We start from the raw sequence: 23668 nt of genomic DNA, 5'->3' as shown, positions 1-23668 counted from the left end.
GTGCGTGCGCCAAGACTGGAGAGCGCCGCGGGGCGCCGGCGGGGATCGCGAGGGTCGGCCCCGAGCGCGCGGCGCTGACGGAGAGAGGAGAGCACCAGAGGCGCGCGCTGGGGGCTTCGCGGGGTGCAGAGGCTTCGCTGGTCGCCGCGGGGGGGTCCAGCGAGCGCCCGAGGCGGCGGCCGTCCCGACCCGCGGGACAGCATGCCGCGAGCCCGGAGGAGGCCGGCGGGGCCGGGTGAGCGCGCCAGGCCGCTCAGCGCGCGCGGGAAGAAGTCGGGAGGCTGGTTCTGTGATCCCGGGCTCCGAACCGCCCCCAGGCTTCTGTCCTGGGCCCTTCTCTGCCGCTCGTCCGTCCGAGCGCTGACTCTCCGGGGAAGGCGCTGGGACGAGGGCCGGCGCGCGCGGCCCCCACTCCAAGGGGAGCCACACGCGGAAGGGAAGAGGTCGGGGGGCCGGAGGCTTTGAGTCTAGCGTGGAAAATGGGTAGGAGAGCGGGGCGTCTCTCGTGTTCACAGGGTGAGGGGCATTCAGTGGAAGAGCAGCAGCAGCAGAGCACTCAGAGGCAGAGGAAGTGCTTGCTGGAGACGGACGAGGGTTCCGGGTTGTTGCTTATCAGCGCACGCGGTGTTTATTTACTGTCCCGATCACTGTCCAGGGGGACGACCGGCACACCAGGAGGGTGCCGCGTGTTAGACGGCCGTCAGGATGGCTCACGTCAGAGCTTCCACTTAGTTCAGAGGCCGTGCAGGAGGGTCAGGTGTGTTCAGGCCAGCGTGGCAGGCTGGTGTATGATCTAGCGCATACCCTCCAGGTGGATGGTGTGGACTGCCTGCCTTAGGTTGAGCGTGACCACGGAACACAGGTAAAAACTTAACAGCTCTTAGTTACCAGGTACCCACTCTGCTTCAGGCACATTTCCCTCACTGGAGGACAAAACTGAGTCCTGACCATGTCTGCAAACTCCTCAGTGGCGGTTTTATCCAGCTTCTCTGAGCATCTTCGAGTGGAAAGGAGGCAGGCTCAGAGCACAGTGAGCAAGGAGGGAGTCTGAGGTGACACAGAAGCTCATGTTCCTGAACACTGATGATGACGCAGGCAGTGCCTCAGCCCACTATTTGTATTGTGTTTGTGCTCAGTTGCTTCAGATTTTGTGACCCCACGGACTGTAGCCCGCCAGGCTCCTCTGTCCATGGGATTCTCCAGGCAAGGATGCTCGAGTGGGTTGCCATGCCCTCCTCCAGGGGATCTTCCCAACCCCGGGGACTGAACCCCCTATCTCTAAGTTTCCTGTGTTGGCAGGTGGGTTCTTTAAGACTAGTGCCACCTGGGAAGCTCTGACTCCAGAGCAGCTGTTTTTCCTGCATCAGAACTTTCTCAGCAAGTAAGAAAGTTCCCTTCTTTTTGCTTCTATTGCAGACATGAAGGGGCCAGAAGGAAAACGCACCAAAACTAAGAACCTAGGGGGGGCATCAGCCCAAGTGGAGAACTCCAGCCTCCAGAAGACTCCAGCCTCTGAAGATGGTGGGGAGACCCTCGGCAGCTACTGGCTGATGAAGTCAGAGCCAGAAAGCCGACTGGAAAAAGGCGTGGATGTGAAGGTGCGGTCCCGCGCCCGTCTCCATGGTGCACAGGGGACGCCACGGGGCCCATCACCTGCTTCTTAGCTCTGAGGAGCAAGGAGGGTGGTGTGGAGTAGCACCGGCAGGATTTCCTGCCCTCTGCCCTCTGCTCTGTGAAGCCACGCGGCCGGCATGGGAGGGGAGTCTGGGGGAGAGTGGATTCATGTGGGCGTGTGGCTGCGTCCCTTTGCTGTCCACCTGTCACCACAGTCAGTCAGCTGTATGCCCACGCAAGAAAAAAAGCAATGACGACACCAGAAAAACTGGCCACAGGCCACCTGTGTTCCAGTAAACAAATGGTGTGGCTGAGCTCCAGTGAAACTGTCTGTGTGTCAGGCACAGGCGGATGTGGTCTGAAGGCTGGTCCGCCAGCCCCAAGCCGGGCCACACTCGGCCTTGGGCTGCCTTTCTCTTGCCACCCGCTGTGCCCTTAGGTATCTCCCTGCCAAAAGCCGGTAACCAGGGGATGAGTGTGAATCAGTTCTCACAACAGCCCAGAGACAACACAGTTGGAGAGGCTATAGAGGGATACATAATATTTAAGTGGAATAGGGATAATCAGGTTACCAGATTAATCACCCACTCAGCTAATTCTCTGGACTGTGAGGGATGACAGGGTGGCACAGGGCTGCTGTCTGCATGCCTGGCACGCGCGGCTCCATGGGGCACTTCCCAGAGGCTCCTGGGCCCTGCTGCTGGCAGTGCCCACGCTAAACAGGGAGGAACATGTCTGCTTCCGTACGTCCTGACCAGCCAGCCCAGGAGTGTTCACTGAATGACCTTGTTTCTGGCCCAGTTCAGCATCGAGGATCTCCAGGCACAGCCCAGGCAGACGACGTGCTGGGACGGTGTTCGCAACTACCAGGTAGGCAGGCTGGCGGGGCCGTGAGACCTGGGGGTAAAGCCTGCTTCCCTCTGCCCTACTCAGGAGTGAAGCTGTCTCAGCCAAGGCCGCTTTTTCCCTGAACCCAAACCCAAATACCTGAATTTCTCTGGCTGCCTGCAGCTTTGAAACTGCCTGTGTTCCAGCCAGTGTCCTGATACACCTCTGGGTAAAAGGCAAGGATGGAACTGAAGTGGGGGGAAGCTGCAGAAAACAGTCTCCGCTGACAAAGGCAGACTCAATTTCTGCCGGCTGGTGCTTCCCGCCAGTGGGAAGACAGCACTTGTTCCTTGTCTCCTGCAACAGGCCCGGAACTTCCTGAGGGCCATGAGGCTGGACGAGGAGGCCTTCTTCTACCACAGCAACTGCAGAGAGCCGGGCATCGCGGGCCTCATGAAGGTCGGGTATCCAGGCTGAGGGCTGAGCTGGCTCCCTTCATGTGGGTCTGGGGACACAGCTTAGGTGGGTCATCCGCACCCCCCTGCCGCAGTCAGGAGTAGGTGGCAGGACTATAGCAAGGTGGGCCCGTGTCCCCGGCCCCACGGGCACAGGCTTCTTGTGGTCCACACTGTGGCCCTGCACTCACGCAGGCCGGCAGCCAGACACTCGACTGCAGGGTGGGGGCGGGGACTGGTGCCAGCAGCAAGCTCTGCTTGGTTGAGCGCCCACCGTCAGCGTTGCCTCAGACTGCAGTATTCTCAGACGTCTGAGCCCGCGCTGGTCTGCGGCAGACAGATGGGGTGAGACTGTGTAGGCCAAGAAATGGAAGCTGGACTCGGACTGAAGGCTGGCTGTGGAGCTGAGTGGACAAATGACTAGAGACTCGGATCTGATTTCAGATTGTGAAGGAGGCTTACCCGGACCACACACAGTTTGAGAAGAACAGTCCCCACTATGACTCATCCAGCAAAGAAGACAACCCCAAGTGGTCCATGGTAAAGTGACTCCTCCTCCTCCTGGTTCACGGGTGGACAGGGGGCGGGGGCTCTGGGGGTCTCCAGGGCAGGGCACGGAGCCCCGCTCCAGGAGGTCGTGCTGCCCGCAGGGCCTCGTACACCCAGCTGACACAGCCGGCCGTGCTTTCTGCCCCACACGCCGCTGCCATGTGGGTGGACGTCGTTTGTGGGGACGATGACGACGCCTTTCACAGGCGCATTTTCTGTCCCACGTGCTGCTGCCACATAGGTGGACGTACAGTTTGTGCGGATGATGAGGCGTTTCATCCCCCTGGCTGAGCTCAGAGCCCATCACGAAGCACACAAAGCCTCTGGCGGCCCTTTAAAAAACATGGCTCTCTTCACTCGCCAGAGACTGTCCGTCCAGCGCCTGACCCGAGGTAAGGATGGCCCTTGTCTTTGGACCACATGCCAGAACGACTGTGAATTCACTCACACTCGCTGGTGAAACCTAAGCACAGTGGTTAAGAGCCGAGTCTGTGTTTTCCCCACGCCCCGCCCTGCCCCTAAACTCCCACGAGAGGAGCTCCCCAGGCTGCCCAGGACGCCGGGTGCGGCAGCAGCCAGACCCCTCCCCGTTCCCGAGGGAGCGGCTGCTGGCCTCGTGCCTGAGACGTGCCCGCCGGACCACGCCATTCAGGAGCGCGCATGTGCGCGCGTGTAAGTCGTTTTGCGTGTGCAACTATGCGACTCCACAGACCATATCCCCCCAGGCTCCTCTGTCCATGGGATTGTCCAGGCAGGAACACTGGAGTGGGCTCCACGCCCTCCTCCAGGGGGTCTTCCCGACCCAGGGATGGAACCCGTGTCTCTGATGCCTCCTGCATGGCAGGGGGTTCTTTACCACTGGCACCACCTGGGAAGCCCATTCAGGAGGCGATTCAGACCTAATTCTTCCTCTTCGTGCCCTTTTCGGCAGAGGAGTTTGATTTTATCCTGAGCCTGGAGGAAAAGGAACCGAGTTAGTGGCGACGCGGCTGCTGAAATGGATAAGGTGTTGCCCCAAAGTCAAGCTACCACGAGACGAGAGGGAGTGCGGGGAGCACACTGGGTGTGAGCGGCGTAGGGCCTGGTCCTTTCTAATAAACACCCATGCTGAAGTTGAGAGCGTGTCTTCCAGTCAGCATCGTGGGTAGAGCAGGTTTCACAGCCCCGCGGCCGGGTGCAGGGCCCAGTCTGGTGACAGGATTGTCTCTACCCTGCCCTGCCTGCCCTTCAAGGGTCTGGTCCCACGGAGGTTAAACCAGCAGTTTCAGGACCAGTTGCCAGGCTGGAATAAATCCGAAATTCCTTTCTCAGCCATGTGCTTGTCTGAAACTGGCATTAACAACGTGGGCATCACTGTTCACCTGGGGCCACAGGTGTGGGGGGGCCAGGTGTCGTGGGCCGGAGTGGCACGTGTGGCGGGGCAATGAAGACACCACAGAGCCTGGTGGACCGTGGGCACGAAGACCGTGGATCGGGCCAGCCCAGGGGCTCACTTTAATCAGACACACATCTGAAACAGCTTTGTTTAAAACACAGCCACTGTAAAGACACACAGCGAGAAACCGGTATGCGCAGCGGCTCAACCCCAGGCCACGCTGCCTGTCTGGTCCCTCCGCTCTGCTGGGCCCTAGCCGCCTTCCCGCACTTGCCTGGCGCAGAGGCAGAGGACCAGCAGGCAGAGGACAGAAGCAGCCGCGCTCTGGCTCCCTCAGAGGATGGGTGTCGGGCGCGGGTGTCGGCGCGGCTGGCTGGGGGCAGAGGGCGGGTGGGCGGTCCTAGTGGTCACGGTACAGGCTGCCCCAGGGGCCCCAGGGCTCGGTTCATGCTCTGGAAAAGCTAAGGGGTGCTGTTCTGCCCTCCGGAACCGTGGGCCAGCCGGGGGACCACCTGCCCTTGCCTGGCTCTCCTGCCCCCAGTGCTGGCACTCTTCCCGATGCCGCCCTAACGCCCCTCTCTCCAGTCTAGCTCTGACCCACAAGCCCTGCCCAGTCCGGGGCCCACAGCTGCCCCGATTTCCAAGGAAAAGGAATCCCTATAAAGACGATACAGAACAAACCCTCTGCCTCCCAGCAGACAGAGAACCCAGACCCCCGACTGCATAGTACCTGCTGACCTCGGGGGTCTGCCTAGTCTTTCTAGAAGAGAAGAGACCAGGAGACAGAACAGACAGCCACACCCTTAACATGACAGGCCCAGGCGTGGTGCGGCCGCAGAAGACCCCCTCTAGCGTGGCGAGCACCCACGTACACAGAACACCCCTGGTCCCAAGCTGCAGGAGAGGACAGCGGCTCGGGAGGCCCGCCCCCCTGCAGCCCCCATGGTGAGCGCAGACCTTCTAGGGGTCAGACCAAGCCCTGGTCCCAGGGAATGAGATGGACAGCAGGGACCAAGAGCCTCTGCTCCTGGGTGCCCAGGGCCACCGCGCCGCACACAACCACTGAGTTCTCCCTGTTGCTGTCCACGTGCCACGTGGGCCCTGGTGTCTCTGGGCCTGGGGGGGCAGGGGCCAGAGGTGCCACAGACCCCATCTGGTCCAGGACGACCATGCTTGGGAGTCGGAGGAGGACGATGGCGGCCTGTGGAGGCGCCAAAGCACCACGTCCAGACTCCCGCGGCAGCTCCTGGCCTGAGCCCCTCTGACAGCCGAGCCCTCTGCAGCCCCACAGACAGCTCCCCAGGGACACCCCTCCTCTCCCCACGCCCCTGTCGGGCACAGGGTCCTGGACACCCTGCCTCCCAACCCCAGCCCCTCAGGTTCTTCAGGAAAAAGGATTTACGTCAAAGACATGGTTTCTTTTCAGGCTGCAAGCGCGGGTCAGCAGTCGATATCCCGCCCCAGCCACTTCCCCGCCCTGGGCCTACTGTCTGCTGCCGCCGTCGGACAGTGGGCCGGGGGTTCGTGCCTCCCCCAGGGGCGTCGTGCCCTCGAAGCGCTGGGAGGCGATGGCTGCCTGGTGGGACATGCTCTTCCGGACGATGTCACCCTTCCGCCACAGCACCACCTCCTGCAGGGTGGCGGGAACGGCACGTGAGGGGGTCTGGGGAGTCTTAGGGGGGCAGGCGGCAATGGGGGTCAGCAAGTGAGAGGGGCCTGGGGAGTCTTAGGGGGCGGGCGGCACATGGGGAGGGGCATGTGAGGGGAGGTCTGGGGAGGGTCCCAGGGACTCTTAGGCAAAGGCCCTCCTGGTCTCTTGCCAACGAGCAGCTGTCCATCCCTTGGGGCCTCGGGGCTCCTGCTGACCATGGGGCCTGGAGGGTGGAGCAGCCACGGGGGCTGGGCTCAAGGAGACTGGCTCTGGTGTCAACTGGGACCCAGTTCCGGCCGCAGGGCTCAGGGTGAACCAGGAGGCACAGACACCTTCCTGGCCGCTCGGGTTGAACCAAGCGGCACAGACACCCACCAGCTCGCCCTCGCCCACGCCCTGGCCCCGCCCCCGCACGCGGCCCTGCCCCTCCGCCCGCAGCAGCCATGCCCCCTGCCCCCACCTGCTGCTTGAAGTAGCGCCGCTCCTCGTCGTCGATGAGCACCAGGTTGAGGTAGTAGCGCACCGAGAACTTCTTGTTGATGTCCCGCATGGTGGGTGTGAGCTCGTAGCCCGCCAGGAAGAGGCGGATGGGGATGGACTCTCCTGCAGGGCCAGGAGGGGTCAGGGGGGCAGGGCAGGCGCCCCGCCCGCCGCCCACTGATGGGCCAGGCCCGCTCGTCTCCTCTTGGCTGAGGCCCGCCAAGACCAGGTGGCAGAGTGGCAACCACAGGACGCCAGGTGAGCAGCTCGGACTCTTACCAGCATACGAGTCTAGCGGCTGCGCTGTAAGGGCCAGCGGTCCCACCCTAGCTAGCGCATGGTCTTCCCCAGCGATTTCAGTGTCAGCTCCCCCGCCCCGATTGGCCTGGCTCACCCCATGCTCCCCGAGACTGGCGGGCCCCAGCTCTCCCCACCGAGCTCTGGTGGGTCTCTGCTATCCCTGGACTCTCGTGTTCTCACCCGGAAAGTGAGGGAATCAGGCTATATGGTATCTCAGATCCCTTCCACCTCTAACATGGTGCCTTCCTCAGCCAAGCAGAACAAAATCAGGACAGAGCTCCACTGAGCAAGCACAAAGCCATGGAGCCTGCGTCACCCTGCGTGGCTCACAGGCCCCACGGTGCCCCAGAGAGGGCAAGCCTGGCCTGCTGCATGGCTGGGGACACGATGGAGCCAGCGGGCAGGATGACCCAGTGCTGCCCCGAAGACCCCAATCGGGAGGCCAAGGCCCTGAGAAGCCGTGAGCCCTCCTCCCGCGGGGTGGGGCCTGGGAGAGCTGAGTGAGGCCCTGGAGGCACCCAGCACGTCCACGTGAAAACACAGACCGTTGGCAGCTGCAGCGCCAACAAAGAATCCGAACAATTGCTCCTCCCAGTAGCCACCAGGGTCCCACCAGCTCCTGCTCCACTCATCCTAGAGGGCACGCCAGCACCGTGCGCAGCAGCAGGGAGTGTCGGTCAGGGTGTCCACTTGGCCAGGCAGCCCAGAGCCTAACTTTGTCAGCCTGCGCGGGAACTAGCAGGAAGGACCATTTTGCTCCCCCAGCGGCAAGGACAGTGCAAGCGGAGGCAGCACAGGCTCACAGGCCCCGGCTGTGACGTTAGCCCCAACGCCCCAGCCTGGAGAGCTCACCTCTCACGGGCGCGCCATCCATGATCTCGTACTTGGCGATGGTGTCGTTCTCGTGGTACACATTGGGGCCCGTGCCGGTCGTCTCCCGCTTGATGATGTCTATCTCCATGTGCTTGATCTTGATCCGTACCAGCAGGAAGTAGATCTTCCCCACGATGACGTCCTTCAGGTGGTACCTGCAGAGAGGAAGCCCAGAGGTGCGGCTCCGGATGGGACAGGCCTCTTGGATCGAGAGAGGGTGCCGCCTGCCTGGGGGTGGTGGGCCAGGAGAGTTGAGGCCACGTGGGCCCACGTTCCTCCAGACTGCCCACGGAGCAGATTCCGACGCCCTGCGCTGGAGCCAGTATCACTCCCACAGCCGTCCCGCACACGACTCAGAACGGGTCCCTGTCACCCTTGCTCGGTGCTGTAACTAGCATGTACTTTAGAGGCTCTGGGGTGAGAGGCTGACCCACCAGGAGTAGGGACCAGGTCCTGGTCTTCCTCTGGCGTCTGGGAGCTGGGCCCTCCCTGGTCAGTCAGCAGCGGGGCTGGCCTGCACCCAGTGTGGCCACAGAGAGCAAACCTTCCGAGTGAAGCTAGGGAAGAGGATGGGAGCTGGGGGCAGGGGCTGAGGACGCAGGCCTCAACCAGAGTGGAGGACAGACCACGTGACAGACTCAGGGTGCAGGCTGGGGCCTAGCCCCAGGCTGGGGGCCTGCCTGCATCTGGCCCCATCTGCCCCCCAGCTTCCTGGGGGGACGGTGGGCACGTGTGCTGGGCGCAGACTGCTCTGCGGGCAGGGCCCAGTGTGCCCGTCCAGCCTTAGGCATGCCCGTCTCCTGCTCAGCTTGGTCTTCACCACACTGCTGGCTGGCGGCTGCTTGCGTTTCTACGAGGTGGCACCCCCCTACACCAGGTGGCTGGGGTGCTGGGGGGGCTCCGTCCTGGGAAGGCCTGTGAGCCCTGGGACTGTGAGGAGAAGGCAAAGGGTCCCTCCCAGGGGTGGGGCCCCTCCCATAGCCGGGGTGGGGGGGCGGGGGAAGTGCAGCGGTCATCACCAGTCCTAGGAGGCCCTGTGTCCCCAGTCCTCAGGAGGACCGCCCAGGCAGCCCCCACCCCGAGCCTCTGGAGGCCAGCAGGTCTGAGGCGAGGCCGCCCCACCCAGAGACGCTCATTAGCGATGCGGGGGCTTTTTTAGTTCTGTGAGTTGAATATACAATTTTCAAGCATTTTCAGTAATGTACTACATTAAAAAGAAAGATGCTCCTGGTACGTTTTGAACGGTCAGTGAGTTCTGCAGTTTACAAGCACTGAGGTATTTTGACGCTGTAACAGCACGTGCGGTCTAAAATGTTCTGGTCAGTTAAAATCAAGTCCTGCATGCCCTCCCCCTCAGGCACCAACCGTCCGCCACTCACTTGGACTTGTTGTACTCAAACTCGATGTGCAGACAGTCTTCAATGCCGACCTCCATCTTGATGGAGGAGTTCAGCTCGGGGTACGTGCTCAGCGTGTGCACCACGATGTCCATCTCCTTGACGACGTCATTCAGACGGCGGCTGATGGTGGCCCGGAGGAAGTACCTGTGGGAGGTGGGCAAGCAGCGAAGGGACCTGGGTTTACTCACCCCCCGCTGTCCCGAGAACCCCTGGCCAAGTCGGCCTCTGTGGCTTTGATTCCTCTGACCAGTTGCCTCTGGGCACCCCCTCCCGGCAGAGACGCACCGAGATATGATCCTGCTATTATAGCTGCAGGGAGCTCAGAGGCCCTTCCCCAGCCGCTCCCGAGCCCAGCCCGGCAACCAGGGGGGCTGGACCCCAACAGCAGCCTCACCACCACTTGCCAGGCACTGTGTGCAGCTTTTACTTCTGCAGCTCCTCCTGGCTCTTCAGGAGGGGTCATGTACTCTTAGGTCTGCACGCTGTCTATCTGACAGTACTCCATGAGTGAGCATGTTTCAAGTCCCCCACAGTTCAGTGACAGGAAGAGGTGATGGAGAAACCAGGTCAGCGAGTCCCCACAGCGTTTATTACGAGACCTAGGACGCAGAGATGGAGTCACAGGCAACTCGCGGTCCCCCAACCCCTGTGCCCGGGGAGACAGCCACTCGAGGGGAAACTAGAGCGCGTGCAGAGTGTCAGCCAGAGGCCGCAACCCGGTGCTGCGGGGAGAGGGGCCTTCAGGGAGAGTCGGCCTCAGAAGCAGAGCAGCAGAGGAGGAGAAGTGCGGACCCGGACAGCATCCGGCTGGGCCAAGGGGCCCGGCACCCATGAGAGAGAGGAGACACTGCCCTGAAGGACTGACACAGGACCCTGGGTAGAGAACCACTGTCCAACATCTCAGTCCTGCAACTTCCCACCTTTCTCCACAGATCCAGTCTCTCTCCAGCTAAGCCTTCCTCCTGAGCTTCTAACCAGTCCCAGAGTCATCAGTCCCCAGAGCACACTCCCAGAGACCGCTGTCCAGGGTCCTGCTCGAGCCTGCAGCTTCCTCCGCAGCCCCACGCTTAGCCTGGCTGTCTTCACCACCCTGGCCGAGCTGCCCGCCACAGGAACACAGGTGCCTCTCGCTGCGCACGAGGTTCTCAAGGCTCCTCCCAGCCGTAGCAGGGGTCAGGGTCTGCTTCCCATTCAAGGCCGAGCACTCTTCTGCCACGTGGACACACGTGGCGCTCACCCGCTCATCTGCTGACGGATGCTGGGTCACGTCCACTTTGTGGCTGCTGGGGATGCCGCTACTAAACGTGAGAGCACTTGAACCTGTTTTGAGTCCTGCTTTCACTCCTTTTGGGTTTATACATAGAAGTGGGACTGATGAATCATTCGGTAGTTTTATTTTTAATATCTTGAGGAACTGCCATACTGTTTTCAACAGCTTTCTGACACAGGATCTGACAAGAGTGAACATCGGCATTCTAGGAATCAGCGAACTAAGACGGACTGGAATGGGTGAATTTAACTCAGATGACCATTATATCTACTACTGTGGGCAGGAATCCTTTAGAAGAAACGGAGTAGCCCTCATAATCAACAAAAGAGTTGGAAATGCAGTACTTGGATGCAATCTCAAAAACGACAGAATGATCTCTGTTCGTTTCAAAGGCAAGCTATTCAATATCATGGTATTTCAAGTCTATGCCCCGAGCAGTAACGCCTAAGAAACTGAAGTTGAACAGTTCTATGAAGACCTACAAAACCTTCTAGAACTGACACCCAAAAGAGATGTCCTTTTCATTATAGGGCTCTGGAATGCAAAAGTAGGAAGACAAGAAACACCTGGAGTAACAGGCAAATTTGGCCTTGGAGTACAGAATGAAGCAGGGCAAAGTCTAATAGAGTTCTGCCAAGAGAGCACACTGGTCATAGCAAACACCCTCTTCCAACAACGCAAAAGAAGACGCTACACAAGGACATCACCAGATGGTCGACACTGAAATCAGATTGATTATAGTCTTTGCAGCCAAAGATGGAGAAGCTCTATGCAGTCAGCAAAAACAAGACCGAGGGCTGACTGTGGCTCAGATCATGAATTCCTTATTGCCAAATTCAGACTGAAATTGAAGAAAGTAGGGAAAACCACTAGACCATTCAGGTATGACCTAAATCAAATCTCTTATGACTACACAATGGAAGTGAGAAATAGATTTAAGGGACTAGATCTGACAGATCTAGTCAGTGCCTGATGAACTATGGATGGAGGTTCGTGACATTGTACAAGAGACAGGAATCAAGACCATCCCCAAGAAGAAGAAATGCAAAAAAGCAAAATGACTGTCTGAGGAGGCCTTACAAATAGCTGTGAAAAGAAGAGAAGTGAAAAGCAAAGGAGAAAAGGGAAGATATTCCCATTTGAATGCAGAGTTCCAAAGAATAGCCAGGAGAGATAAGAAAGCCTTCCTCAGCGATCAATGCAAAGAAATAGAGGAAAACAATAGAATGGGAAAGACTAGAGATCTCTTCAAGAAAATTAGAGATACCAAGGGAACATTTCACGTAAAGATGGGCTCAATAAAGGACAGAGATGGTAGGAACCTAACAGAAGCAGAAGATATTAAGAAGAGGTGGCAAGAATACACAGAAGAACTGTACAAAAAAGATCTTCATGACCCAGATAATCACGATGGTGTGATCACTCACCTAGAGCCAGACATCCTGGAATGTGAAGTCAAGTGGGCCTTAGGAAGCATCACTACGAGCAAAGCTAGTGGAGGTGATGGAATTCCAGTTAAGCTTTTTCAAATCCTGAAAGATGATGCTGTGAAAGTGCTGCACTCAATATGCCAGCAAATCTGGAAAACTCAGCAGTGGCCACAGGACTGGAAAAGGTCAGTTTTCATTCCAATCCCAAAGGAAGGCAATGCCAAAGAATGCTCCAACTACCGCACAATTGCACTCACCTCACACACTAGTAAAGTAATGCTTAAAATTCTCCAAGCCAGGCTTCAGCAATACGTGAATGTGAACTTCCAGATGTTCAAACTGGGTTTAGAAAAGGCAGAGGAACCAGCGATTAAATTGCCAACATCCGATGTATCATCGAAAAAGCAAGAGAGTTCCAGAAAAACATCCATTTCTGCTTTATTGACTATGCCAAAGCCTTTGACTGTGTGGATCACAATAAACTGTGGAAAATTCTGAAAGAGATGGGAATACCAGACCACCTGACCTGCCTCTTGAGAAACCTGTATGCAGGTAAGGAGGCAACAGTTAGAACTGGACATGGAACAACAGACTGGTTCCAAATTGGGAAAGGAGTACGTCAAGGCTATATATTGTCACCCTGCTCATTTAACTTATATACAAAGTACATCATGAGAAATGCCGGGCTGGAGGAAGCACAAGCTGGAATCAAGATTGCCAGGAGAAATATCAATAACCTCAGATACGCAGATGACACTACCCTTATGGCAGAAAGTGAAGAGGAACTAAAAAGCCTCTTGGTGAAAGTGAAAGAAGAGAGTGAAAAAGTTGGCTTAACGCTCAACATTCAGAAAACTAAGACCATGGCATCTGGTCTCATCACTTCATGGCAAATAGATGGAGAAACAGTGGAAACAGTGGCTGACTTAATTTTTCTGGGCTCCAAAATCACTGCAGATGGTGACTGCAGCCATGAAATTAAAAGACGCTTACTCCTTGGAAGGGAAGTTGTGACCAACCTAGACAGCATATGAAAAAGCACAGACATTACTTTGCCAACAAAGGTCCATCTAGTCAAGGCTATGGTTTTTCCAATGGTCATGTATGGATGTGACAGTTGGACTATAAAGAAAGCTGAGCACCGAAGAATTGATGCTTTTGAACTGTGGTTTTGGAGAAGACTCTTGAGAGTCCCTTGGATTGCAAAGAGATCCAACCAGTCCATCCTAAAGGAGATCAGCCCTGAGTGTTCACTGAAAGGACTGATTTTGAAGCTGAAACTCCAATACTTTGGCCACCTGATGCGAAAAGTTGACTCATTGGAAAAGACCCTGATGCTGGGAAAGATTGAGGGCAGGAAGAGAAGGGGACAACAGAGGATGAGATGGTTGGATGGCATCACTGACTTGATGGACATGGGTTTGGATGGACTCCGGGAGTTGGTGATGGACAGGGAGGCCTGGCGTGCTGCAGTTCATGGAGTTGCAAAGAGCCTGACATGAGTGAGCGACTGAACTGATGAGGAATCTACTGCAGAGCATCACATTAAATCACAATAAGCCCCTGGCCCAGTTTAACTGACAACTAGACAGTGCTTGCTGTTGCTGCCTCCTCCGAGAGCAGTCACAGAGCGCTGCTGAATGGGGCACTGTCAGCGTCTGGACTCCCTTCAAAGGCTGGAAAAGAAGAGCCTGCAGTCTCTCTTCTGAGGGGAGAAGGGAGACCTCCCCAGAGCCCATGTTGTCCCCCATGCAGGCCCCAGGTGATGACCACGACTTGGAGCCAGAAGTCCAAGTGACATCACACAGCCCAGAGGCCCTGGAATCAGTGCCTACCTTCAGTTTTCAAGACTGAAACAAGGAAAACCATTGCCTGTACTTAAAAGATGTGTATCTCTGTTCTAAAGCTTCTCACACTGTGCTACATTTTATTCTCTCCTGTCCCAAAAGATGCAGAGGACGGGTCTGGGATCATAATCCACATCTGGGACTGCCCTGGTGGTCCAGTGGTTAAGAATCTGCTTGCCACTGCAGGGGACATGGGTTCGATTCCTCGTCCAGGAAGAGTCCACATGCCTCAGGTCAACTAATCCTGTGCACCACAACAAGAGAAGTCACTGCAATGAGAAGCCAGAGCACCAAAACTAGAGAGAAGCCCCAGCTCCCCGCAACTAGAGAAAACCCGCTGGCAACAGTGAAGCCCCGGCGCAGTCAAACATAAATTTAAAAAAGAATCCAAATCTGTGACCCCCTTCTCACGTGACAGAGCGCAGGCCCACATCCCTGCATGTGCGGAGCCGGAGGAGAAGGAGTCACCTCACTTACCGCAGCTTCACATTCTGCCCGGTGTAGGACTCGTAGGGCTTCTCCACATGGGTGAACTCGAAGTCAAAAGCCTGTGACTGAGTGACCTCTCCGGGCCGGGCCAGGTCCTTCACCAGGGACACGAACTCGTGGTGGTTGCCGCGGTCATAGTAGAGCTCTGCGGGGAGAGCGGAAACCTCTGCTACCGGAGCATGGCCTACGGAGGGCGGCAGGGGCCCGCTGCGGAAGCACCCCTCCCAGCCGCAGAGCTGCACATTGCTTCACGACCCCCTCTTCTCGCCCCGTACGGCAGCCCTGCACCCAAACACCCTGAGCTCTGTGGAGACCCTGTCCCGGGGCAACACCCAGGGGACACGGGGGGGGACCACCACCGAAACATCACATCCCTTTACATAGTTAAATCAATTCCTAACTGTGGGAAGCGTGCTTGACTCCGTCACTCAGTCATACCATCCTCACGGCAACCTGAGTGGCTGGGTGAGCCTGTCACGCGTTTAACAGACAAGGAAACTGAGGCGCGGCGGGGCGGGGCCAGGCCCAGCACCTCAGTTCTCCTGCTGGGCTGTGTCTGCTCCTGGGACCCGGGAGATCAGGGGTGAGCACGAGGCGGGACCAGGTGAGGACTTGGAGACGGGTCCACGCGGCCCGCTGCCGGAGGGGCTGTCAGGCTACCCCAGTCTCGGCCACAGTCCCTGGACTCCTGTGAGCACCAGGACCCCTGAGGCTGTGCTTAGGCACAGACAGCTGGCACCCCCCCCCCCCCCCCCATATCTACGATTCTGAGGCCTGGGTGGGACTCAGGATGGACATCCCAACAGACTGCTGCTTGTCCAGGGACCGCCCTCCGAGAAGGCCTACTGCACATTCACTGTCCTCTCAGACAGGCCTGCTGGGTGGCTGTCCTGAGTCATGTCACCCACGTGTCCCGGGCGGTCTGCGCCCACATCAGGCTGCTGCTCAAGTGGTGAACTGTGCTCCAGGGTGGCTGCTGGAGACAAGGCCCCAGACCCCGGCTCCCGGCGCCCCCAGACCCCAGCTCCCGGCGCCCCCAGTCCCCAGCTGTGCAATGGGGGCACTGACTACCGACCGATTCCAAGTGGCCCCATCACAGTCAAGACCTGCCCCGCCTCCCCACAGCAGCCTGAGCAGGACAGGACAGGTTGGCGGGAGGACGTGTGCTCTCACCGCGTCTGCTGCTGGCTGCCTGGACACGGGGGCAGGGCCACAGGGTGGTATGGCCGGGACCACCGCCCGCCAGGCCTGGCCTGCACCTCTCGGCTGGCTCTCTCTCGGACAGCCTGAGCATGAGGGGCTGGGCAGACCCCAGACAGCAAAGGCCTTAAGCCCCCGACGATCGAAGCCTTCTTGGAGTCGAGAGGCCAGATCTCCTGCCTCCCAGAGCCAACACGGCAACCAGGCCTGCCACGGGGGCGCTTGGGGGGAAAGCGCAGCTTCCAGGGACCTCTTGGGCCGGCTGCCCTGGGCCCTGGCCTCGACAGATCCGCCCCACGGAGCCTGTTCTCCCAGGCGGCGGGGCGGCATCCACATCACAGGGAGCTGCAGTGAGGTCAGGCCCAGCCAGCACCACTACTTCTGCATGAAGTGCCCTGTGATCACAGTTTGCTGCTGATCCCCCGTTATACCTGGATCCACCTTAGGTCACCAATAACCCACCTGCTCCCCCAGGCCAGGCGGTGTCAGCAGTGGGCAGCGAGCCTGCCACATGCGGGGCAACGCAGATCATCGGGGCACGGCTGTGGGGGCAGGGTGCCCTCAATGGGGGAGGGGGGGATGCACAGGGGCCAGGGGGAACGGGGCCACCAGCCAGGGACCTGTCCTCTGCCTCGTGCTGGTCCTTCACCACAGGAGCCTCTGCTGACCAGAACAGATGGAGCCCTCAGCTGGGGAGCTGGGTGTCTCGGGTGCCAAGCTGAGCTCTGCCGTGGTTTCATGAGACAGCAGCAGGTGGAGCAAAGCCCAGTGTCTGAGGACTGTACGTGGGAAATGCCAGAGTGAAGAGCAGGACGCCAGGACACACAAATGTGACCACACAGCCCAAAGGCAACATGAGAGGGAAACCAGAGCAGGACCCACAGCGCCACAGTGTGTGCAGGCTCCCAGGAGGGGAGCCTGGCTGGGCCGGGACCCCCGGTGGGGCAGGGGGTGGCTGCCTGCCTGGGGTACAGATCCTCCCCACGATCCCCCACCCCCAAATGTCATGGAAGAGCAGCCAGTGTGTAGTCTGAGTGGGGCCTGACTGTGCCTTTCAATGTGTGCTTTAATGTGGGCCAAAGGGTCAGAAAGAGTAGCCGTCCTTTGCTATCTGCTGCAAACTTTGGGTTCTCACATAAACTAAAACAGAAAACCCACGGCTGTTCTCGGTTGGGGCCCTAAAGCGACTGTCAATGGCCACTTTCTCCCCGAGGCACCCTGGGCGCTTCTCAGCCTCCGAAACCCGCAGGGACCAGTCACCTCATGCCAGGAGAAGGAACCACCTGGTCCTTTCCCAAGGTAACGTCCCAGTCTCAGCCCATCAGGAGGAAGCGACCGCTGCAGGCAGGATGCTTACCCCGAAGCCTGCCACCAGAGGCTGAGGGGGAGCCGCCACTGTGGATGGAAGGATGCCGTACTGGCTGCATCTGCGTCACAGGCCCCCCAAGAGCCGCCCCGAGACCTGCGGGGCCAGGCTTCACGTGGCTGGGAGACCCCCGGGCCCACCCAGCTTCTTTCCAGGGCCATAAGCTCCATCCTGCCTTCTGCTCAGGATTCTGGCTCACACGTCCCCCAGGCCCCCCATGCCTGGTAAACCTGCGGGCCGCTGACACCTCTGGTGCCTGCAGGCGCCTCTGCAGCAGCTCCTTAACGGGTGAGAGTCTGCGTACCTCTCACTGCGCGTTCTTGGCTTCATGCATTAAGTGCAGCAGCCCCCTGGGTGCTCACCACAGGCCTGACGGGCTGATGGGCTTTGGCTTACCCAGGGGCTTTACTTTTAAAAACTCAGATCCCAAGGCTAGCTCTCTGCTTTGGAGTGCAATGTTCTTTAAGAACATTAGAGATACCAAGGGAACATTTCATGTAAAGATGGGCTCAATAAAGGACAGAAACAGTATGGACCCAACAGAGGGAAAAGAGATTAAGAAGAGGTGTCTGTATTGACACAGAAGAACTAAACAAAGAAGGTCTTAATGACCCAGATAACCATGATAGTGTGGTCACTCACCTAGAGCCAGACATCCTGGAGTGTGAAGTCAAGTGGGCCTTAGGAATAACTGCTACCAAAGAAGCTAGTGCAGGTGGTGAAGTTCAGGCCGACCTACTTCAGATCCTGAATGCTGTTGATGATGATGCTGTTAAAGAACTGCACTCAACAGGTCAGTAAATCTGGAAAACTCATCAGTGGCCACAGGACTGAAAAAGGTCTGTGTTCATTCCAATCCCAAAGAAGGGCAGTGCCGAAGAATGCTCAAACTACCGCACAATTGTGCTCATTTCCCATGCTAGTAAAGTTATGCTGAAAATCCTTCAAGCTAGGCTTTAGCAGTACTTGAATCAAAATCTCCAGATATACAAGATACACAAGGTTTAGAAAAGGTAGAAGAACCAAAGATCAAACTGTCAACATTCATTGGCTCATAAAGAAAGCAAAAGAGTTCCACAAAAACATCTGCTTCACTGACTATGCTAAAGTCTTTGGACTGTGTGGATCATGTAAACTGGAAAAATCTTCCAAGAGATAGGAATACCAGACCACCTTACCTGCCTCCTAAGAAACCTGTATGCAGGTCAAGAAGCAATAGTTAGAACCAGACATGGAACAGACTGGTTCCAAATTGGGAAAGGAGTACATCAAGGCTGTATATTATCACCCTGCTTATTTAACTTATATGCAGAGTATATCATGTGAAATGCCAGGCTGGATGAATCACAAGCTGGAATCAAGACTGCCAGGAGAAATATCAATAACCTCAGATATGTAGATGATACCACCCTTATGGCAGAAAGTGAATAAGAACTAAAGAGCCTCCTGATGAAAGTGAAAGAGGAGAGTGAAAAAGCTGGCTTAAAGCTTAACTTTCAAAAAACTAAGATCATGGCATCCAGTCCCATCACTTCATGGCAAGTAGATGGGGAAACAGTGACAGATTTTCTCTTCATGTGCTCCAAAATCACTGCGGATGGTGACTGCAGCCATGAAAACAGAAAACATTTGCTCCTTGGAAGAAAAGTCATGACAATCCTAGACAGCATATGAAAAAGCAAAGGCATCATCTTGCCAACAAAGATTCGTCTAGTTAAAACTATGGTCTTCGCAGTAGTCATGTAGAGATTTGAGAGTTTGACCATAAAGAAAGCGGAGCGCCAAAGAACTGATGCTTTTGAATTGTGGTGCTAGAGAGGGCTCCTGAGAGTTCCTGGACTGCAAGGAGATCAAACCAGTCCATCCTTAAGGAAATCAAGTCCTGAATATTCATTGGCAAGACTGATGCTGAAGCTGAAACTCGAATACTTCGGCCACCTGATGTGAACAGCTGACTCACTGGAAAAGACCCTGATGCTGGGAAAGGTAGAAGGCAAGAGGAGAAGGGGAAGACAGGGAATGAGACAGTTGTATAGCACCACCAACTCAATGGAAATGAACTTGGGCAACCTCTAGGAGGTGGTGAAGGACAGGGAAGCCCGGCATGCTGCAGTTTATGGGGTCGCAAAGAGTCGGACACGACTGAGCAACTGAGTCATAAAAATAAGAGCAAGAGTATTTGATGGTCCCTCTTCAGTAAGGTTCTCTCTGTGTAGATCAGAGTGGGGTACACACTGGACCAGTCCTGGAAGGTGTCAGGGGGACAAAATGCCATAGTACTTGTTGTGTGGTGACACTGTGAACCCAGCCTCTTGGAAGGAAAGTCACGGACTTCCCAACAAAGTGCATCTCAGCCCCATGGACCACAGGGGACACTTATTCATGCCTCTCTTTGCTCCTTCTTCTTCCAGAAGGTGCAGAGTATCTCGCAGCCATCTGATGGGAACAGTCAACAACACATGCCTGGGTGAAGGGTTAGAGACACACATCTGGAAAAACCAGGGGCAGCTCAGGAAAGAGCTGGATGACTGTCTCCTTCAACCCACTGGGAGTCAAGAAGTTTACAAAGGGACTGAGAGTGTCAGAACTGCCTTTTAGAAAGTTCGCTCTTACAGAAACTGAACTGAAAGAAAAGGCAAACAGAGGCAGGAAGGCCTCTCAGGAGACTGCTCCGCACAGAGGTGTCAGGGGCAGCGGCACCAAGGAGGGGGAGGGAGCCCCTGGGGGCGCAGGGGAGGCAGGGGCGCTCGGGGCCTCCCCGTGAGGGGGCTGGGGCAGGGAGAGAGAGGAGCGTTCTGGTTCGGATGTGTCCTTGGGCAACCCACCGTGTCTCCGGAGGCATTCAGCAGGCAGTCAGAGACCCAGGCACGGAACTCGGGGGTGAGCTCAGGCGAGCAGAAAGGCTCGGGAGACGTGAGTCCAAGCTGACATGGCAGTGGTGGGTGCAGACCCAGCTGCTGAAGCGGGCCGCAGGCGAGCGGGCTGGCAGACACTGCAGATGCGGGACCGCATCCTGCCCCCAGATCGAGACTGACAGGCGCTTCTCTGCGCCCAGGCCGGCCTGCCGTGAGGACTGCGGTCTAAACAGGACCCAAGCAATGGCCACCAGAAAGCTGTCCCTGCGAGAACTCGGATGACCCCTCCTGCTGGGAGGAGACGCAGGGCAGGCAGCAGGTGAGGCTGGCCTGGCACGGAGATCCTGGGGGCAGTCAGCAAGGCAACCAGAGCTGACTGACGCTTCAAAGGTCCAGCCCCCGGATCCAGCCTAACAGAGGTTATAAGCGTTTGGTTGAAAAGTGCCAGAGCCTGCTCTTCACACACATCGACGATCTCTAGTCCTCACGAGACCCTAGTGACGTCTGCCCAGTACAGAGCCTTACGTAACCGAAGTAGCCTTCTGCTTCAGCCTTGGTCACACACCAGGCTGTCCTCCCTAATGCACAGGCAGGATGTACACACTTCCAAACCTAACAGACAATGGTTCGTAAGAAGAAAATTCTGAGTGAAATGAACGAGGAAGGTGGCTGGCACACAACGACATCAGCATTCTCACAGGTGGCCAGGGCAGGACCACCCTGTCTGTCACCGGTATAGCAGACCTCAGAGCCAGAACAAAGCCCCGCCCGCTGCATGCAGCGTTAGGAAAGCAAGGGAGCAGAAACCACACGACTGCAGTGTGGGGACCTCACTCACTAGTCTCGCTCCAGTGCCCTGAGGCTGGGTCACAAAAGTCTCTCAGGTCCAGCACACACACCCCACACTGCACAAAGCCTAGGCTCTAGACCCCTCACCGTTCTCCCAAGGGAGAGTTGCTGTTCCTGCCTGACAGGTGAGAGCGCCGAGGCCCAGGGAGGGGACAGCTTCCCCAAGGCCACAGGGTGGACTCAGGGGCCCAGGAAGAGCTGTCAATGGAAGCAGAAGAGGCTCTGAGAAATCTGAGAAGGGATGCTGTCCTGGGATGTGAGCGGACAGGAAACCAGGCAGGGCAGCCAACTCCCTTTCAGTTGGGCTGGAGGGAGACCTTGCCAGCGTCCCTGCACAGCCCATTCCACAACTGCTGGGGCAGGGGGTGCTCTGGTTACCTTTCACGTACGGGGCAGGTGTCACCCCCGCGAATGATGGCACAGTTGCTGGCTAGATGTGCCTGTCTTCACACCTAATGCAGAGCCGTGGAATCCACTGACAACCTTAAAGCCTTAAAACCTTTCACAAACCTTGATGTGAAAACACTAAACCTAAGGAGGCCTGAAATTCATCGCCTTACTCACACCCAGCAAAGAATGCTTTGGGTTCCTCCTATATCCCCAGGAGCTCTTTTCCAGGAGTGATTTTAGCTTCCACGGATGTAAGACATTTCTGTGGTTCTGGCATCTGGCTGGTCGAGGCTGGGGAGGCTGTGAAATGCACCCCCCGACAACCAAGAATGAGCAGGCCCACCGTGTCGACAGCACTGCTGTTGATGGACACTATATAAGCTGGAAGCAAGTGAGCAAAGGGTCTGAAACTCACTCTTCAGCTTGAGGCCACTCTTATTCTGGGTTTAAAATAACAACGGGTGGGTTCCTATAGGATTAGCTAGCCTTTGACCTGATTTCCGTTAACTTAAATAGCAGAAGTCAATACTTCAGGCTGGGCACTGAAGTGCTGAGCACACAGCCTTTCCCCAGGGCTCCTGTGTTTTCTGTCTCTGCAAAATGGAGAACAGATTCTGTGCTGGGATCTCAGGGAGTGACAGAGAGCCTCTGAGGAGCGTTCCCAGGAAATCCCCCACACAGGGCCAGAGTGGGCAGTGGCATGGGGCACGATTTCTCTGCCTGACGTCTTTTCAGCCAACTGTGGTATTTACTGTGACCCTGCTCCTGAACTACTGACATAAACTATTTCAGAAATATCTGTGAGTTTTAATAAACACGAAAGTCCAAACAGAACTGGAGACAACCCTGTTGACTGGCAGCTCCCAAATCTTCTGTATTGCTACTGTCTTTTATTGTCTAGCTGTAACTGCTAACAATCGTGTTTGAAATCTGTTAGAGCCTTGGGAAATTTTGACCACTTAAATCTGGGGCTTGGGAGCACTCTTTAAGGACAGTGGCGCAGACTCTGTTCTCATCAAGAAGTCTTAGGGATGCAGCATGTGTGGACACAGGGCTGATGCTGGAGCCCGTGGGGATGCTTTCCCAAACAAGCTCCCAGAGAAGGTGCGGTAAGAGGCTGGTGGGCCACAGACACGAGAGAGAGGTGGGTGGGCCACGCGGGGCTCGGAGTGGTTGTCACGACCTGCAGGCGGGCCCAGCTGGCAAGGAAGCCGAGGCAGGCCCGCGGAGCTCGGACCCAGGGCGGCGGGCAACAGGTCACAGGGCCTGGGGCAGAGTGGGGACAGGGGGTATGGAACTGCAGCCGTGGGTGCGGGGGTTAGGGGACAGGGGTTCGGGTCGCGCCAGGGGCTGGGGGGGCAGGGGTCTGGAATTGCAGCCGTGGGTGCGGGGGCTAGGGGGCGGGGACAGGGGTTCGGGTCGCGCCAGGGGTCTGGAGAGGGAGGTCAGAGGCTGGGTCAGGGGTCAAGGATCAGGAGTCAGGGTCGAAGGCGGCAGGGGGGTGGGCCCGGGCGGGGCGGACCCCGCACTCACCGATCTGCCCGATGAACTCGACCTTGATCCCCTGATGCTCCAGCCGCTTGTTGGGGTTCTTGAGAGCCAGGCTCACCTTCCCGGACACCGTCTCGCCGTCGTAGAATAGGAAGTACTTGTCTTTCTTCCCATCCTCGGTCTTGTGCTCGGCCCGCCGCCTGCTGTCCGCGTCGTTCAGCAGGATGTCCACATCCACGCTCTGCCCGAAGCCAAAGAAGCTCATGGCCCCGCCGGGCCGGCCGGGCCTGGGGAGGCCGGCGGGCTGGGCGCGACGCCGACGCCCGCGCTCGCCGGGCCGGCGCGGTTCCGAGGGCAGGGCAGAGGAGGCGCGCGAGGCACCCACCGGCCGCGGCCTCCGGCGCCCACCTCAGAGGCAACAGCCCGGCCCCGGAGCAGCGGACGCCGCGTCCGCCGCTCAGCCGGACGCGCCGGAGTGGCTGCACGCATGCGCACGGCCCACCCCCTGCGCGGTCGCCGCGCCCCTCCGGGGAGCTGGCACTGCGCCTGCGCGCCGCGAGCACCGCCCCACGCTCGGCAGAGGCCGGGGCGGCGGCGGCTCCTTCCGGTCTCTTGCCAGACCTGTCAAACACCAGTCCAGTAAAATTCAGACCCTAACAGTATCCTTTCTAAAAAAAAAAGAGTCCTTTCTGACTGCTTTTTCTGCTTTTCCTGTGTTTAATCCGTTGACCGGTAGGCAGCTCCCCCACTCGGACGTGTACACCTCCGCTTGCTGACTGATGGGTAAACGCGGCCCTTCGACAGGCCGGCGACAGGCCGCCTGACAGGGGGCAGAAGTGACAGTTACAACAGGAAGTGCCCTGCTTCAGCTTCTCTTCAGGGCGTCCGCCACGTAGGGAAAAGGAGCCGGAAGGCAGTATACTTGGCTCGTTTCTTTAGCCCCACTTTCAAGCGAC

The 23668-nt window shown here is 57.5% G+C and overlaps 2 protein-coding genes across 4 annotated transcripts; one reads left to right on the top strand and one right to left on the bottom strand.

The window, feature by feature from the left end:
* The first annotated feature begins 29 nt into the window (after positions 1–29).
* THYN1 (thymocyte nuclear protein 1) lies at positions 30–4563 on the top strand. Of its 3 annotated transcripts, XM_061154537.1 has the most exons (8): positions 30–235; positions 1137–1217; positions 1417–1598; positions 2416–2484; positions 2809–2901; positions 3342–3437; positions 3688–3838; positions 4378–4563. In XM_061154537.1, exons 1-8 carry the CDS (start codon positions 202–204, stop codon positions 4422–4424), a joined length of 753 nt encoding a protein of 250 aa, XP_061010520.1. In that variant the 5' UTR covers positions 30–201; the 3' UTR covers positions 4425–4563. The 3 variants fall into 3 exon arrangements, with proteins under 3 accessions (XP_061010520.1, XP_061010530.1, XP_061010539.1); XM_061154547.1 differs by lacking the exon at positions 1137–1217 and having other exon boundaries at positions 33–235; XM_061154556.1 differs by lacking the exon at positions 30–235 and having other exon boundaries at positions 439–1299.
* Positions 4564–4893: 330 nt separating this feature from the next.
* Positions 4894–23020, bottom strand: VPS26B (VPS26 retromer complex component B). The gene is made up of 6 exons (XM_061154522.1): positions 22755–23020; positions 14550–14706; positions 9505–9669; positions 8105–8280; positions 6933–7075; positions 4894–6451 (listed from the first exon to the last, which is right to left on the bottom strand). The coding sequence occupies exons 1-6, from the start codon at positions 22975–22977 to the stop codon at positions 6305–6307; spliced, it is 1011 nt and encodes a 336-aa protein (XP_061010505.1). The 5' UTR covers positions 22978–23020; the 3' UTR covers positions 4894–6304.
* Between the last annotated feature and the right edge of the window lie 648 nt (positions 23021–23668).

Source organism: Dama dama, chromosome 1, assembly GCF_033118175.1.
Source record: "Dama dama isolate Ldn47 chromosome 1, ASM3311817v1, whole genome shotgun sequence".
Lineage (NCBI taxonomy): Eukaryota > Metazoa > Chordata > Mammalia > Artiodactyla > Cervidae > Dama > Dama dama.
This window is presented reverse-complemented; position numbering and strand designations above follow the sequence as displayed.

What these genes read in the sequence shown, in the direction of transcription:
- THYN1 (XM_061154537.1), top strand. Translation starts at nt 202, where the DNA reads ATGCCGCGAGCCCGGAGGAGGCCGGCGGGGCCGG. An exon ending in ACGGTGTTCGCAACTACCAG is followed by an intron (nt 2,485 to 2,808) that starts GTAGGCAGGCTG and finishes CTCCTGCAACAG; the next exon opens with GCCCGGAACTTCCTGAGGGC. An exon ending in ACAACCCCAAGTGGTCCATG is followed by an intron (nt 3,438 to 3,687) that starts GTAAAGTGACTC and finishes GCTGCCACATAG; the next exon opens with GTGGACGTACAGTTTGTGCG.
- VPS26B (XM_061154522.1), bottom strand. Translation starts at nt 22,977, where the DNA reads ATGAGCTTCTTTGGCTTCGGGCAGAGCGTGGATGTGGACATCCTGCTG. An exon ending in GGATGGCGCGCCCGTGAGAG is followed by an intron (nt 7,076 to 8,104) that starts GTGAGCTCTCCA and finishes CTGGCCCTGCAG; the next exon opens with GAGAGTCCATCCCCATCCGC. An exon ending in GGCGCTACTTCAAGCAGCAG is followed by an intron (nt 6,452 to 6,932) that starts GTGGGGGCAGGG and finishes GCCACCCTGCAG; the next exon opens with GAGGTGGTGCTGTGGCGGAA.